The 14,990-nt window shown below is 45.4% G+C and overlaps 4 protein-coding genes across 4 annotated transcripts; 2 read left to right on the plus strand and 2 right to left on the minus strand.

The window, feature by feature from the left end:
• Positions 1-4,570: 4,570 nt before the first annotated feature.
• LOC135313498 (histone H4) lies at positions 4,571-5,038 on the plus strand. Its single transcript, XM_064452646.1, has one exon. The coding sequence runs from the start codon at positions 4,594-4,596 to the stop codon at positions 4,903-4,905; it is 312 nt and encodes a 103-aa protein (XP_064308716.1). The 5' UTR covers positions 4,571-4,593; the 3' UTR covers positions 4,906-5,038.
• A 1,293-nt stretch (positions 5,039-6,331) lies between these two features.
• Positions 6,332-7,213, plus strand: LOC135313442 (histone H3). Its single transcript, XM_064452320.1, has one exon. The coding sequence runs from the start codon at positions 6,373-6,375 to the stop codon at positions 6,781-6,783; it is 411 nt and encodes a 136-aa protein (XP_064308390.1). The 5' UTR covers positions 6,332-6,372; the 3' UTR covers positions 6,784-7,213.
• A 4,295-nt stretch (positions 7,214-11,508) lies between these two features.
• On the minus strand, positions 11,509-12,023 carry LOC135313458 (histone H3). The gene has a single exon (XM_064452414.1). The coding sequence runs from the start codon at positions 11,997-11,999 to the stop codon at positions 11,589-11,591; it is 411 nt and encodes a 136-aa protein (XP_064308484.1). The 5' UTR covers positions 12,000-12,023; the 3' UTR covers positions 11,509-11,588.
• Positions 12,024-13,134: 1,111 nt separating this feature from the next.
• Positions 13,135-14,036, minus strand: LOC135313502 (histone H4). Its single transcript, XM_064452696.1, has one exon. The coding sequence runs from the start codon at positions 13,985-13,987 to the stop codon at positions 13,676-13,678; it is 312 nt and encodes a 103-aa protein (XP_064308766.1). The 5' UTR covers positions 13,988-14,036; the 3' UTR covers positions 13,135-13,675.
• Between the last annotated feature and the right edge of the window lie 954 nt (positions 14,037-14,990).

Raw genomic sequence — 14,990 nt, forward strand, 5'->3', positions numbered from 1 at the left:
GGATATAACATAATTTCATAAGTAATGATCTCCCTTCTCATTCAAATCCTCCCCTTGGTACTTAGCCTGATATGGTCTTCCATACAGTATCTCAAAAGCTCTCAAGTTTTACACGTATTCGGAGTAGTGCAATAGGTAGCACTTGTTACCAGGCTTGCTTCCTGGCACATCTTTGCTATTTCTTGTTTTATCATGTGAATCATTTTTTCTGCTTGCCTGTAAGGTGTATGTAATTGCCAGTTGATTCCCAATAGCTTGCTAACTTGCTGCACTACTTCTGTTCAAAAATGTGTGCCCCTGTCTGACGAAATTACCGTAGGTACCCCAAATTGGGGCATTATTTCTTTTAATAGTACCTTAGTAGCCTCCCTCACTTTATTTGTTCTACAAGAAAATGCTTCTGGCCATCCAGAAAAGGTGCCTGCGAGCACCAGTAGGTATCTATACCCTCCTTTTCTTGGAAGTTCCAAGAAATCAATTTGCCAATGGTCGCCCGGTATATTTCCTTTCCCGGTATTCCCCAGTTGTACCCAGTTGCCTGTATTAGGATTATTTTTCAAACATATTTTGAAATAAGGTTGGACTAGATGATCCCTGACGTCCTTCCAACCTGTGATTCTGTGATTCTGTGATATTTCACATTGCTGAGTCACCTGTCGGCGTGTAGTATGTTCATTTGTCCTTATTAATTTCCAATTTTGAAAGTTAAACAGGGAGTCTGCCCTGCAATGTATTCTATTATGTTCCTCTCTAACAATTCCCCATATCTGTTTGACAGGAATTAAAATTCAGACGTCACTCAAATGGGCTGATCCTCTGGAGGGAACCCGCCCTCCCATTTCTTCTGTTAATTCTTTGTCAGCCTTAGAATATTAAATATTTTCTTGGTCACCGAGACTCTTAATTTTATTATCTGGAATTAAGGCTAAAATCTCTTGCATTGTCTCTGCTGCCTGCTTAGTCTCATTGTCACCCAATCTATTAACTTTTTCCTGTTCAGTGTTACCCTTTGGCTGTCCTTGACAGTGCATGATGGTGACTTTAGCTGGCAGTTGAATTGCCTTTAATAGGTGAAGTATTTCCTCTGCATGCTTTATTTGTTTTCCTTGTGCAGTTAGCAGTCCTCGTTCTTTCCAAATTGCTCCATGAGCATGGACAACTCCAAAGGTGTATTTGGAATCTGTCCATATATTTCTCTTTTTCCCTTTTGCCAGCTCCAGGGCCCTTATCAGGGCAATAATTTCAGCCTTTTGAGCTGATGTCCCAGCAGGTAGTGATTGAGATTCAATTATTTCATTCGCTGTTGTTACCCTGTATCTGGCCTTTCAAATACCTTGTTGGATGAAGCTGCTTCCATCCACGAACCAGGAATCTTGTGCATCTTCCAGAGATTCTTCTTTCAAATCTGGTCTACTGGAGTACACAATCTCTATAGTTTCAAGGCAAGCACGTGTTAACTGTTCAGAAGTCACCCCACTGAGGAAAGAAGCTGGGTTTGTAACATTGGTTACTTCAATAGTAACATCATCTGGTTCAATTAAAATGGCCTGGTATTGTAGAAGTTGAGATGGGGAAAACCAGTGATTCCCATTCTGTTCCAACACAGCTGATACTGTGTGTGAAATCAGTACTGTGGTCTTTTGTCCTAAGGTGAATTTTCAGGCCTCCTGAGTATTCCAGACCACAGCTGACACAGCTTGCAGGCACCCTGGCCACCCCTTGATTACTTTGTCAAGCTGTTTAGAAAAATAGCCCACAGCAATTCTGTAGGGTCCTAGCTGTTGGGCTAGGACTCCCAGAGCTATACCTTGTCTTTCATGGGAAAACAGTCAGCAGGTGTTGTCACATCAGGTAGGCCTAGGGCCAGGGCCTTCATTAGTTCCTTTTCAAGTGTCCTGAATGTGTTTTGAGCTTCTTTGGACCAGACCAATCGAGTGGGGTTGTTTTTCAAAAGTTCAGACAAAGGTTTTACTATTATTCCAGAATTATACATATATAACTGGCACTAACCTGTCATTCCCAAAAAGGTCCTGAGTTCTTTTACCATCTCAGGGAGGGGATTCTGCAGAAGGCTTCTTTTCTTTCTGTTCCTAATTCCCATTGTCCTCCAGATAATTCATATCCAAGGTATGTTACTTGTTGCCGCACAATCTAGGCTTTCTGTTGAGAGACTCAATACCCATTTAGTCCCAAAAAGTTTAACAAACTGATAGTCCATTTTTTACAATCAGGTTTGGTTCAGTTGCTATTAATAAGTCATCCACATACTGTAAAAGGAGTCCTTCCCTGGAGGGAGGATCCCACATTTCAAGTTCTCATACTTACTGATTTCCAAAGATTGTTGGACTATTTTTAAAACCTTGGGGTAACACTGGCCAGGTAAACTGGTTTTTCCTACCAGTGGTAGGGCTTTCCCATTCAAATGCAAATAAATTTTGACTTTCTTTGGCTAAAGGTGAACAGAAGAATGTGTCTTTTAAATCTAATATTGCAAACCTTACTTGATTATGCCATAATTTAGTAAGTAAGTTATAAGGATTAGCTACCACAGGGTGTAGGTCTTTAATAACTTTGTTCACTTCTCTTAAATCTTGTACTACCTGATAAGTTCCATCCAGCTTTTTTACCAGTAATATGGGGTATTATATTCCGATTCACATTCTATTAATAGCCCATTCTGTAAAAAGTTATTAATTGGTCCTTCTATTCCCTTCCGGTCTTCTAAATTCATTTTTCTAATGTCCTTCCTCCTGACAATACACACTGATTCTTTCCCAGCCCCCCTCTATTTCCAAAGGGCCTTCCCTTTCCTCATCCTCTAAATCCTCCTCTGTTTACCATTCCTCTCTGTTCCAAGGCTGTCACCATAGCTGTTGCCCTCAATTTCATCAGTTTTCCTCTATCCATATTCTCCTGATTCCTAAAAACTCTCCATGCGTCCTCAAGTAATTTCTCTAAGTTTCTTATTTCCGGTTTCTTTAGTTTCTGTAGCTTCTTTCTTATATCTGTAGATGATTACCCCAAAAATAGAGAAACAAATTGTTGTCCCACATCCGAGGAGGGATCTAGGGTAGTGTATTTTTGCATGGCATTTCTCAATTGATCCAAAAATTCAGTAAGGGTCTCTTTCTGCTCCTGATGATAGCATATAATGCTGACCAATTTACAGCTTTTGCATTTTTTAACCCCAATTTTATCAAATCTTGGTATCTTTTTAATAACCTATAATTACGCCTGTCATTGGGGTCCCGACGAGGGTCAGTCAGGTGAATGTAATTATCCACATTCCCTTGTAAGGTTCCCCCAGTAATTTGGGTCTGCACATGAGTTCATGCAGTTTTTAATACTAATTGTTATTCTGTTTCTGTCATTTCCCACAAAAACCACATCTATATCTGTCCCATCCCATCAGGGTCCTGGTTTTTTATTATTATTCAAATCATTTTGCCACTCAACATGGGTCATCCCGGTATCCCCTATCTACCTACTTCCAGGCATTTAACTCAGTAGTGGAGAAGGGTACTTTTACTCTAGCCGGTCCTTCTGACGCTTTTAATGGAGTCATGAGTTGTGGAGCTTTCTTTGTTCTAATCCTGCTCCATGCTGTAACCAGAGTAAAAGCACTTATTGCTCCTTCCTCCTCGCTGTTATCATCTGTTTCAGATAACAGTGATGGATGAGGGGGGAGACAGATTAAGGGGTGGAGGGTACAATCCCAAATCCTCTGGCTGATCCTCTATCTTCTCCCTTTTCTTTCTGGGGTTTGTTATTTTCAAACATCTTTGCCCAACACTACATACGGAACAGCATCTCCTTATTTTCTCCTGCTCCTTGTTTTCACTTTTCTTTTTCTAAAGATAAAACCTAGTGGAATATTAATACCGCAGTCTCTTTGCCACTCCAGATGATTCCGCCAAGTGGAAAACATATCTGCATACATAACCTCATCCCACTTTCCTTCTTTCCTTAAAAACAACAGCTGCAATACAGTGTTTCCTATTCACACTCCCAGCTGACAGTCCCCTATATCTTTCTAGTGTGCTAGGATACATCCTAGGAGACTTTTTGGAATTCCACTGCTCTGATTCCCCCCCCCCCCCCTTATGTTTTCTTATTTACAAGGGACACAGGATGTCCATGTGTACGTAGATAGCACAATGTTGATCCGTAATAAAACACAACGATAAATGAACAACAGCATGAAAATAAGAATTTAAAGTAATTCAAACAAAACTTAGTCATTTCAAGATAACAAATTACATGCACATCTGCATAGCAAACGGGTTTATAGAAAGCCAAGCGGGGGGGAAAAAAGCTTTCCAATTGTTGTACGAGCATGTTCGTCACTGAGATTTGTTTGGGGGAGGGGCGTAATTTTTGGTTTACTTTTAAACTTTACAGTACCGTCTTGAGGGGGAGCAGCAAGCAATGCTGCATCATGATCTGTGACGGAGGAAGAAACAAAGGACGTGAGCCCCGCCCCCCGGCACCCGGCGCAGTCCCCAACCAGGTCGGCTCCCAAACTATAAACACCGACGCGCCGCCGGCTCCGCTTCACAGCTCGGAACCGACCTCGGCAGCAGCGGCAGCACCATGTCTGGCAGAGGCAAGGGCGGGAAGGGGCTCGGCAAGGGGGGCGCCAAGCGGCACCGCAAGGTGCTGCGCGACAACATCCAGGGCATCACCAAGCCGGCCATCCGCCGCCTGGCTCGGCGCGGCGGCGTGAAGCGCATCTCGGGGCTCATCTACGAGGAGACGCGCGGCGTGCTGAAGGTCTTCCTGGAGAACGTGATCCGTGACGCCGTCACCTACACGGAGCACGCCAAGAGGAAGACGGTCACGGCCATGGACGTGGTCTACGCCCTCAAGCGCCAGGGGCGCACCCTCTACGGCTTCGGCGGCTAAAGCTCTCCGCTCCCGCACCATTTCGAGAACCCAAAGGCTCTTTTAAGAGCCACCCACTGAAACTAGAAAAGAGCTGTGTTGCTTCCAGTCTGCTAAAAGGAAAGTAAACGTTCAGAGGCTTTGATTCCACTAATTCATCGTGTATTGTTCTTGTAAATCACTGTATAGGTGGCTCTTTAAAAACAGTCAAGCACGTGATAATTAGCTAAGCATCTGTTGTTGCTCTTTCAGTGGCTTAAGTAATTAAGGAGCTATTGATTTCGATGGCAACGTAATTGAATTTTTAAGTTACAACTTTTTTCTACCTATTTAAGGAAAAATCGAGGTGTATAACAAAACACCCTTATTGGGCGCACCTACATTATGGTAATCCCTGCGCTGACGCTCGGCAGCTGGAAACATACGGGCGAGGGGTGGGACGTGTCACATTGGTCGTTCCCTGACCACCTCACAGAAGTTTAAATATCAGAATGCTCCCAAGTTTGACCCCTGAAAGTGTTTTTAAGGGAGTCGTCGTTATTCTTTGTGCATCTGGTGTGTTAAAGCTGAGGAAGCTTTTTCTTTCAACCTCAGGCAGCTGAATCCGGTGCAGTTCTGCCCTGTCACTACCAGGCCTTCCTTTTCCTGAAAGCCCTTCGCTGCTCGGGGTACGAGGGCAATTCTTGCGGCTAGGGAAAGTGAGCAGAAATACACAGTGGGGAAAATGGAATGCTCAGGGACTGCAAAGCTTGTATTTCAGCAAGCAACAGCCTGGGAATACTTTTTATGCTGAAAGAAACTGAAAATAATTGAAAAATCTGTTCCTTGAATTAGAGCGTTTTCAAGTGCAATTTGTCTCGACCCAAAACCATTTACTATTTCTGCTATAGTATTAGTTTTCGTTATTTACAGAATAAAGTTACTGTATTAGAGGAAAAAAAGATTAAAAAAAACCCACCTCCCCTCCCCAAAACCCAAACAAAAAATACACTAAAAACCTGCAACCGACTTAACATCCCTTCTCGGCAAGAGAAAAAAAAAGAACAAGCCCCGGAATGCTGTTGTAAGGATTTCTGTTGAGGAAAACCTGGACAACACTTTTTTTTTTCAAAGCTCAAGTCTCAGTGAATTGGACTAAAAATGAACCTTCTGTGCGTTCAGGAGAGTGCAGGTTACAATTAACCTTTTCCCTTTTGAACCACTTTCGGTAAAGGATTTTATTTTCAAGGTAGACTATAAAAATTGCTATAAAAAATAAGTAAAACCGAAAACAAGAGCAACCAGTGGAAGGCGGGGGGAGGGTGAGGACCAAAGGGCAAAAAGGCGCGCTTTCGAGGCGGGCTTTTCGAATTTGAAAGTATCCAATCACAACAGCGCATTGCTGCCGGCCAATCAGCGATGGGGACAGGCTATATAAGCCGCCCCGGCAAGGGAACCTTTCCAGTCCCCGGGACCCGTTCCGAGAGGCAGCTGCGTTCCCCCAGAGCGATGGCGCGCACGAAGCAGACGGCGCGTAAGTCGACGGGCGGGAAGGCGCCCCGCAAGCAGCTGGCCACCAAGGCGGCCCGCAAGAGCGCGCCGGCCACGGGCGGCGTGAAGAAGCCGCACCGGTACCGGCCCGGCACGGTGGCGCTGCGCGAGATCCGGCGCTACCAGAAGTCGACGGAGCTGCTCATCCGCAAGCTGCCCTTCCAGCGGCTGGTGCGCGAGATCGCGCAGGACTTCAAGACCGACCTGCGCTTCCAGAGCTCGGCCGTCATGGCGCTGCAGGAGGCGAGCGAGGCCTACCTGGTCGGGCTCTTCGAGGACACCAACCTCTGCGCCATCCACGCCAAGCGCGTCACCATCATGCCCAAGGACATCCAGCTGGCCCGGCGCATCCGCGGCGAGCGCGCCTGAGGCTCCTCCCGGAGGCCCCCCCTCCGTGATCCTTCGTCCCCGCACCCTAAAGGCTCTTTTAAGAGCCACCACGTTGCACAAGAGAGCTGTGACACAGTTTTTTTTTCATACTTGGATACAAAACTAAATCATCCTGGAGTTCCTGTAAGGTAGTTAAGTTTTCCGAACTATTTTATAAGTATTCAAGCTCTTAGCATTTGGTTGTTTTCTATCCCCAGCTCTGCTCAGCTGATTTCTCTGGACGCTGCTGTTAAGAGATCTTTAATCATACTGCAATTCTAGTTAGGACATGTTCATAACCTTTCAGAAACAGTCTCAAACTACTCGATTTTTTTGAGCAGATTATTTCATGCTGTTAAAGTGAAGGGGCCTGGGAATATTGGCAATACAGAAAATAAGTGCACAAATCAGAATAAAAGGAGTGCTCAAATACCATAAATGAAAAAAAATTCATAATCTTGGAAGAGCTATAATCTTAAGAAAAGTAGAGTACAGCAGAAAACCTCTAATAATTTCCTTCCCCTCACCCCTCCAAGACTTGATAGTTGTAAAACATTTTATTTTGCAATGGGTTTATGGAGCAAAGCATGTTTTACTTATAAGTACTGTGTAAGGCATAACCTGAAGATAAGCTTCAAACAGGTTTTTATTAAAGAAAATGAGGAAAATATACTCATATCATTGCCCTTACTAGGATATATTCTAAAAAATTCTAACTCCACATTAGATATCCAAGAGCCCTCCCTCTCCAAGTATGAGATGAGTAAACCAAAATTGTTAAGATAAGCCTCATGCAAGTAATAAAACTGGGAAATTAAATAAATTAGTCTAATTGTGATTTATATTTGCAGTTTTCTTTGCTTTATGACTTCAAGGGAAGGCTTGCGTACAGGACACAGGAGAGCTTGGAAAAAGCAAAGACAATCTGGTGGATGTTCCTGGGAAGTCCCTGTTCCCATTTTCCAAATAAAGGGAGAACACAAGCACAGAGGAAAGTTTCATGACTTTTATGTGGGGCCAGAACAGCTGGGGGAAAGAAGGGGCTTCAAGCCTTGGCAGCTTTGTAACCGATGAGAGGCCTGCAGGAGATGTGCTTATATGGGTTAGAGAATTGAGGACAAGGATTTTGGTTCTGATGATGAATAGAAGGTGGAGTCAGTACTGGAATATACATGGAGGGATCAGAAGTTCTACATTTACTAGAATTTAGTTGATTCAATAAAGTTTCATAGTGAGGAAATTACAGTTAGCCTTTAGTTCACTTCAATTTCTTGGTTGATTGTGTGAAGTCCTGCAGCCTCTAGCTGTGTTTATATTTTAAAGGAGTCACCTTTTCTATTCTTTTAAAAATAAAACATTCAGATTCATATGGATGTTTGTTGTCACAGCATCTTTTCCTCTGCCCTTGATAACAGATTCTGGCCTGTCCAATACAGCTTCTGTAAATGTTACGAGCCAAATCAGCCTGATGTGAAAATTCAGGTATTTGGCTATGGCGTCTGGGGGGGACGACCCTGCAACAAGTTTCATAGGATGTGTTTCAGAAACACAACACAGGAGGTAAAACATGGTAGATACAACTAATATAACATAATGATGTATGTACGCATGTATATCACGCACAGGTACATGTTCTATATGAATATACACACATATATATGCTTTTCCTTCACTCACAAATTTTAATTCATCTCAGTATCCATCCATTCTGTCTCTTTCCCTGTCCCCTCTGCCGCCGCCCCACCCGGCTTTATCCATCTGGCTTTATTTTTTGAGGTTCTAATAATCCATATGGTAGATCAAATGAAAGCAACTACTTCAGAGTTGGACTAGATGATTGTTGTAGGCCCCTTCCAACTGAATATTCTATTTGATTAATCTCTCTGTACATCACCGCTTGCAGAGGAAGGGGTGACAATATTACAAAATCAAAAAGCAAAAGTGCTCCTTCTGGAATAGCACAGGGACCGTGCCTATAAATGTATTTGGAAAGGAATCATATGATTATAATTTTAAAATTAACTGTATGTTTGGCTACTCTTTAAGAGTTCAGGAGGCTCCATCCTAATTGTAGTTGTTCCACATTGGCACATTATTAACTGAAATGACTGAAGTTTGTAGCCAGCCTCCACTTCGGGGTGTTGAAGTGTTCAAGGCCGGGTTGGATGGGGCTTTGAGCAACCTGGTCTAGTGGAAGGTGACCCTGCCCATGGCAGGGGGGTTTCAACTAGATGATCTTTACAGTCACTTCCAACCCAAACGCCTCTGTGAGGTGAGCAAAGCTTACAATGGCTAAAACCTCAGACTTGTTACAACTGCAAATAAGTGAAGAGTGAGGTCACAGCTGAACAAAAGCTGTGGATCAGCCACTGGTGCCTGCTTACAGTGCACCCCAAGGCTCCCTAAGGAGCCCTTCCTGATACCAGGGTGTGGAATCCGCTCTCAAAAGTGAATGAGGAAATTATTCATCATGACTGATAAGTAGTTAATATCTTGTTTGTGGTCCAAGGTCATGTATCAGCGGTCTCTAGTAAAATTGCCACAAGGGACTGGGCAGGCTCTTAAAGTGTTAATGTGATGGTACTCATTAGAAATAAGACATAGTTCATACTCCACCCCACTGCTGCCACTCCGTTAACATGAAATAAACCTTAGGACAACAGAACCAGTAGCAGCAAGGACTGAGATTATGCTTTTGTCATCAGACTTTTAAGAGAACAGAGAATTTTTATGGCCTATTGGAAGGTTTCCTTCACTACCTCAGCTGTAAGTGCAAAGTCTCTTCTCACACCATGATGTCTATCTCAAGACAAGGAGAAATCTTAGTTATCCATAATATAAAACTTCAATTCCAAAACCTGCCAGATTTTTATCTGGCATCAGTCAGGTTTCTTTTATTCTGATTCATTATGAAGTCAGATATATTTTTACTTTTCATACAAATAAATAGAGGTGAAATCTATCTTAAGAAATAATTATACATTCTGTTTGAAAGACACTAAATGAAAAAAAAAAATAGAGACTAGCTCCTCTGTCCACCGCAGACCACCCAGCCATTCCATTCATCGCTTGGTAACATTGCGGCTCCCTACTGCCATTGCAACATGGTTTCAAAGGAAGGCCATGAAGATCAACAAACTCGTTTGGGGAGCTCTACAGTGAGAGAAAGAAAATGGAGGCTAAAGGAAAAAAACAAAAAGGGAAATAAACCCCAAACCCAGCCTTGACCTGGGCTGATCACTACACTCGTCAGGTCTTTCCACCTTCTTTCCTCCTCCACCCAAGGGCTGTCTCTGTCAGTGAGTGTAACACAGCAGGTGCTTCCAAGAGGAAGCACGTCGGTGGTGCCCAGCGGCCTCTGAGGACACCGGGCAGCAGCTCTGCCTTCCACCAGCTCCCCTCAGCGCATCCCAGAGCTCAGGACTCTCACCCCCAGCAGCAGCTGTGGCCTTTCACAGCCAGGGAGGAGGAGGCAGGAAGGTGTTTCCCAAAGTTATGGTACAAGCTGCTGTTACTCCTTGTTATGAACCTGAGGCCTAAGGCTTAACTTCCTATTTTAATGCTCAGGACATCTTTAGGCTGGTTGCTCCTGCATGCATGTGTCTCAGAATTTGGGCTGAAAGCTGCGTACAGACATAAACACGTGTATCCCTCCAGCATCTTCCAAAGAATCCTGGAAACCTGACTACAGAAACCTGACAACTCAGCATATTTTCTGACTGCATAAAATCTTGTAATCACTATCTTGGGAAATGCAAGTTCAAATAATAATACATATACACTTATTAATTGAAGAATTATTTGAAGAATACACAGACTTCCACTCCAATATTTTTATAAAACTGTTATTAAAAATACCCTCCCCCTCCCCCAAAACCAACCAACCAAAAAAAGCTCAGGAAATACATAACCTTGTATCCAGTTTTGTATTATCAATGGTAACAAATACGGACAAACTTAATAGGCATTCCCATGCACAATACTTTTCAATCCTAGTTTCCTGGCCTTTTTAGGTATGTTCCTGTGCTGTGATAAGGAAACATCATGTGCCCTGTCCCTTCAGCGCGGTGTTCCATCATTTTGAGTCTGGCCTCAAAACCCATGTTTTGAGAGAGATATTCCTGCTCTCGGCATTATCAAGTGCTGGAGGAAGACGGCAGCCCCCTTTAAAAGCAACCGCCCGAGCCAGCTCCAGCGGTATCACAGCTCCAGAGAGGGAAGGTTCTGCTCTTGCCCAGACCCGGCCGGGAGAGTTTAAGGCGGGGAGTTCCTATGCCCGGGCGGGGCCGTCCCGGGCAAAGCCCCGTCCCGGCCCCTCCCCCTCCCCCCAATCCCCCAAAGCTGTCCCCAGCCCAGCCACAGCGATGTAAACCCCCACCTGCTGCTCTCTGCTCCCGCCCTGCAACCCACCCACCGGCGCTTCCCTGCCCGATCGTGTCTCTCCCCCCCCGTTCAATGCCCATAAAGTGCCTTTAGTGCCCTCCGGTACTTGCAAAGCACCGCCGTGAACTGCAGACCTGGAAACTCGGAGCCTTGTGCAGTTTATAAAAGCCAGACGTTTATACGCAGGCAATGCAGTAAAATAAGAAATGAAAACAATAAGAGGAATAGGGGTATAAAATAAAATAATACATTCTAGAGAAAAAAAGAGGAAGGAACCACGTTGTTTCTAAATGGTGCCTGTTTAAAGGCAGAGCGCTTCAGCTCTTTTCACTGCGCATGGAGTGGCTCTTAAAAGAGCCTTTGGGTCTGTGTGGGCTGCCCTGGGTGCCTGCCGGGAGCCGGGAAGGGCTGCGGGAGGAGGCTCAGGCGCGCTCGCCGCGGATGCGCCGGGCCAGCTGGATGTCCTTGGGCATGATGGTGACGCGCTTGGCGTGGATGGCGCAGAGGTTGGTGTCCTCGAAGAGCCCGACCAGGTAGGCCTCGCTCGCCTCCTGCAGCGCCATGACGGCCGAGCTCTGGAAGCGCAGGTCGGTCTTGAAGTCCTGCGCGATCTCGCGCACCAGCCGCTGGAAGGGCAGCTTGCGGATGAGCAGCTCCGTCGACTTCTGGTAGCGCCGGATCTCGCGCAGCGCCACCGTGCCGGGCCGGTACCGGTGCGGCTTCTTCACGCCGCCCGTGGCCGGCGCGCTCTTGCGGGCCGCCTTGGTGGCCAGCTGCTTGCGGGGCGCCTTCCCGCCCGTCGACTTACGCGCCGTCTGCTTCGTGCGCGCCATCGCTGCGCTGCCGCTCCCCGCTCCCGAGACACTGGCGTGACAGAAAACCGCTGCGCAGCGCCGGTATTTATAGAGCCACCTCGTCTCTGATTGGAGAGGAGGAACCGCAGCCTGATTGGGTGCCGAGGCAATCCCGTCCTGGAACCAAGGTAGTAGCGCTCGCCGCTGCCGCACCCCCACTTCCCCCCACTCCCACTTCCCCGCCGCACCAAGTCCCGGCTCCCGCGGTGCAGGTCCAAGGCCCGGCGGGGTGCGTATTTGAGACCCAGCGCAGGCCTCTCTTCTGCTTCTCCGGCTTTCCCTTTCCGCCTGGCTCCTGGCAGAGTAAAAGTCATGTGGAAGCTCAAATTCAGGAGCTGTTCTTAAAACCGCAGATTATTTTAATGTGTTTTTTCGTTTTGTTTTGGTTGGCTAATTACAAAAGAAGGATGAAGTTCCTTCACCACCGTACTGAGCTATCCCTTACAGTAACAGGCACATTATCCCCAAGAGAAGGATCGCCTGCTACCTTGAAACACAGGCATCTACCCTTAAGAAATCCTACGATGCAAGTTTGTAGCTGAAACACATACATAAACTGTAGTAGTGGAGAAGCACGTTTTAAGCTGTTTTTCTCATGCTGTTTCCTCCAGAAAAATTATTAAAATTGTATTAAGCGTCATCAACAAAATCAGGACTTTGAGAAGAAGCAATCAACTTCATTTATGAAATGAGGAACATAAAGAGGAATGAGGAATTGGTCTATTATTTAATATGCTCCTACTCATTAAGGCTGTAAGAAAACCAAAAGTGACTGCGTGTAATTATTGATTGCAAATGTCTCCGAGTGCTCAATGACTTGTAACGGTTCTCTCTAAACCTGAAAATAGGTGGTTTTGCCGTTTTTTCCTCCAGTCATGAAGGAAATAGAGCACCAGTACTTGAGAAGTGCTCCCCAGACAGGAGTGTTCCCTAGGCCAGAATAAGAAAAGCCTTTGCACAAGACCCCTTTTTGAGGTATTTTCTTAAAATGTGTTGCTACGGGTATAGTTTTCCGTCATGTTCCCCCCGCCCCCCAAAACATGTACTCTGGAAAACTGTAGATTTACTCCTCAAATTGATTTAAAAGTAAAAAAAAAATTGACAGGGGACTGTGGACAGGTTATAGCAAATAAAATAGTTTATTTTAAATTATCAAAAAGAAAATCTCAGAGCAACATACAGACTTTTCATAAGGTGATACATTGGTTTCCCTTTCTTCCTTGCAGGGGATTATCTACTAAGTTAATCAAAAAGTCCAGGACATTGAATAGCATTCCAGGTATTTATGCTTAAATCAACAAAAATTATAAAGCAAGGTAAAAAACACGTTGTTGTAATTGCTAAGAGCACTTAGAATGATTTTTAGTAGGGTACATTTGCACGGTTATTTAAGGAGCACATGAACAAGGGTCTCTCTTACACAGCCAACAGAACTTCACCGTGAATAGCAAAATTTAAACGTCAGATCGCACTTATCTGATTGTTAAGCATTAGCAGTAGTCCATAATGACCAATTTTAGTAAGCTTTAGAAATTGCAGGTCAGACGTGTCAGATGTCCTTTCAGGGAAAACAATGTCACAGCTCTTCTCAGGATGAAGTGGGTGGCTCTTAAAAGAGCCTTTGGGTTCTCGAAATGGTGCGGGAGCGGAGAGCTTTAGCCGCCGAAGCCGTAGAGGGTGCGTCCCTGGCGCTTGAGGGCGTAGACCACATCCATGGCCGTGACCGTCTTCCTCTTGGCGTGCTCCGTGTAGGTGACGGCGTCGCGGATCACGTTCTCCAGGAAGACCTTCAGCACGCCGCGCGTCTCCTCGTAGATGAGCCCCGAGATGCGCTTCACGCCGCCGCGCCGAGCCAGGCGGCGGATGGCCGGCTTGGTGATGCCCTGGATGTTGTCGCGCAGCACCTTGCGGTGCCGCTTGGCGCCCCCCTTGCCGAGCCCCTTCCCGCCCTTGCCTCTGCCAGACATGGTGCTGCCGCTGCTGCTGAGGTCGGTTCCGAGCTGTGAGGGGGAGCCGGCGGCGCGTCGGTCTTTATAGTTTGGGAGCCGACCTGGTTGGGGACTGCGGCGGCGAGGGGCGGGGCTTGGCGCTCGCTCCCGCCGGGTCTCCCCGCTTTCCCGCCGCGCGCCCCACCAGCATAACCGGGAGGGTTCCGTGCGAGTTTCCCTCCCCGCGGCACAGGCGGTTCGGTGTTGCTGCCCATTTCCGGTACGTTCGAGTTTTTTCTTTTTGCTTGTTTGTTTATTTGGGTTTTTTAATAGCAAAATCATTGCGTCTGTGTGTATAATAGTTTATATATTTTTTAAATCGCTGATACGTCGTGATCATTTAGAAGTAAAGCCTCAATCATAGAAAGGTACCCCAGATAATGAATCATTTAAACTACTCTTTGGTTTTTTACTACATTTTTTATTTTTAAATATGCCTCTGTGTTATGTATCACAGTTTCTCCCGATTGCAGTGATTCTCACGCGCGGCTTCAGTGTCTTAAAGAGCCCCTCCTCGTGTTTGTTTAACGGAGCATCTTTGCAGCAAAATCTGTCCAATCCTGTTTCTGAGAAACTCTACCCCTCCTTGAATTTCTCTCTCTTCTCCATTTCCCAGACTTTCTTAACGTTCTCTCAGGGAGACTTTAGCAGTAAAGGTATGATAATCGAGAGTTTAATATTTACGTGCTTCACTTTAATATTTTTAAGGGAAGCCGGCTCTTTGGGATTACTGTTTTTATAGTAGCTTCCACTTTTGTAGTGGCATAGAGAATAAGGTGGCTACTTTTTAGATTGATTGAAAAATTACATACGTAAAAAGAAGAAGGGTTTTGTCATTCAGCAGAAGGTATTCAACTCTAGTTCCTCTTTCTTTTGCGGAGAAAAATCATCTGAGGTTTTACTGTTGGAAAGAAGAAAAAGTAGTTAAGAAAAATCATTCAGTAGCTGGCTTTTGACCTGAAAATGATCAGGAAGGGTGAAA

Source organism: Phalacrocorax carbo, chromosome 1 (genome assembly GCF_963921805.1).
Source record: "Phalacrocorax carbo chromosome 1, bPhaCar2.1, whole genome shotgun sequence".
NCBI classification, from domain to species: domain Eukaryota; kingdom Metazoa; phylum Chordata; class Aves; order Suliformes; family Phalacrocoracidae; genus Phalacrocorax; species Phalacrocorax carbo.

Bases quoted from the DNA above. Each gene is read 5' to 3' on its own strand.
- LOC135313498 (XM_064452646.1), top strand. From the start codon at position 4,594: ATGTCTGGCAGAGGCAAGGGCGGGAAGGGGCTCGGCAAGGGGGGCGCC.
- LOC135313442 (XM_064452320.1), top strand. From the start codon at position 6,373: ATGGCGCGCACGAAGCAGACGGCGCGTAAGTCGACGGGCGGGAAGGCG.
- LOC135313458 (XM_064452414.1), bottom strand. From the start codon at position 11,999: ATGGCGCGCACGAAGCAGACGGCGCGTAAGTCGACGGGCGGGAAGGCG.
- LOC135313502 (XM_064452696.1), bottom strand. From the start codon at position 13,987: ATGTCTGGCAGAGGCAAGGGCGGGAAGGGGCTCGGCAAGGGGGGCGCC.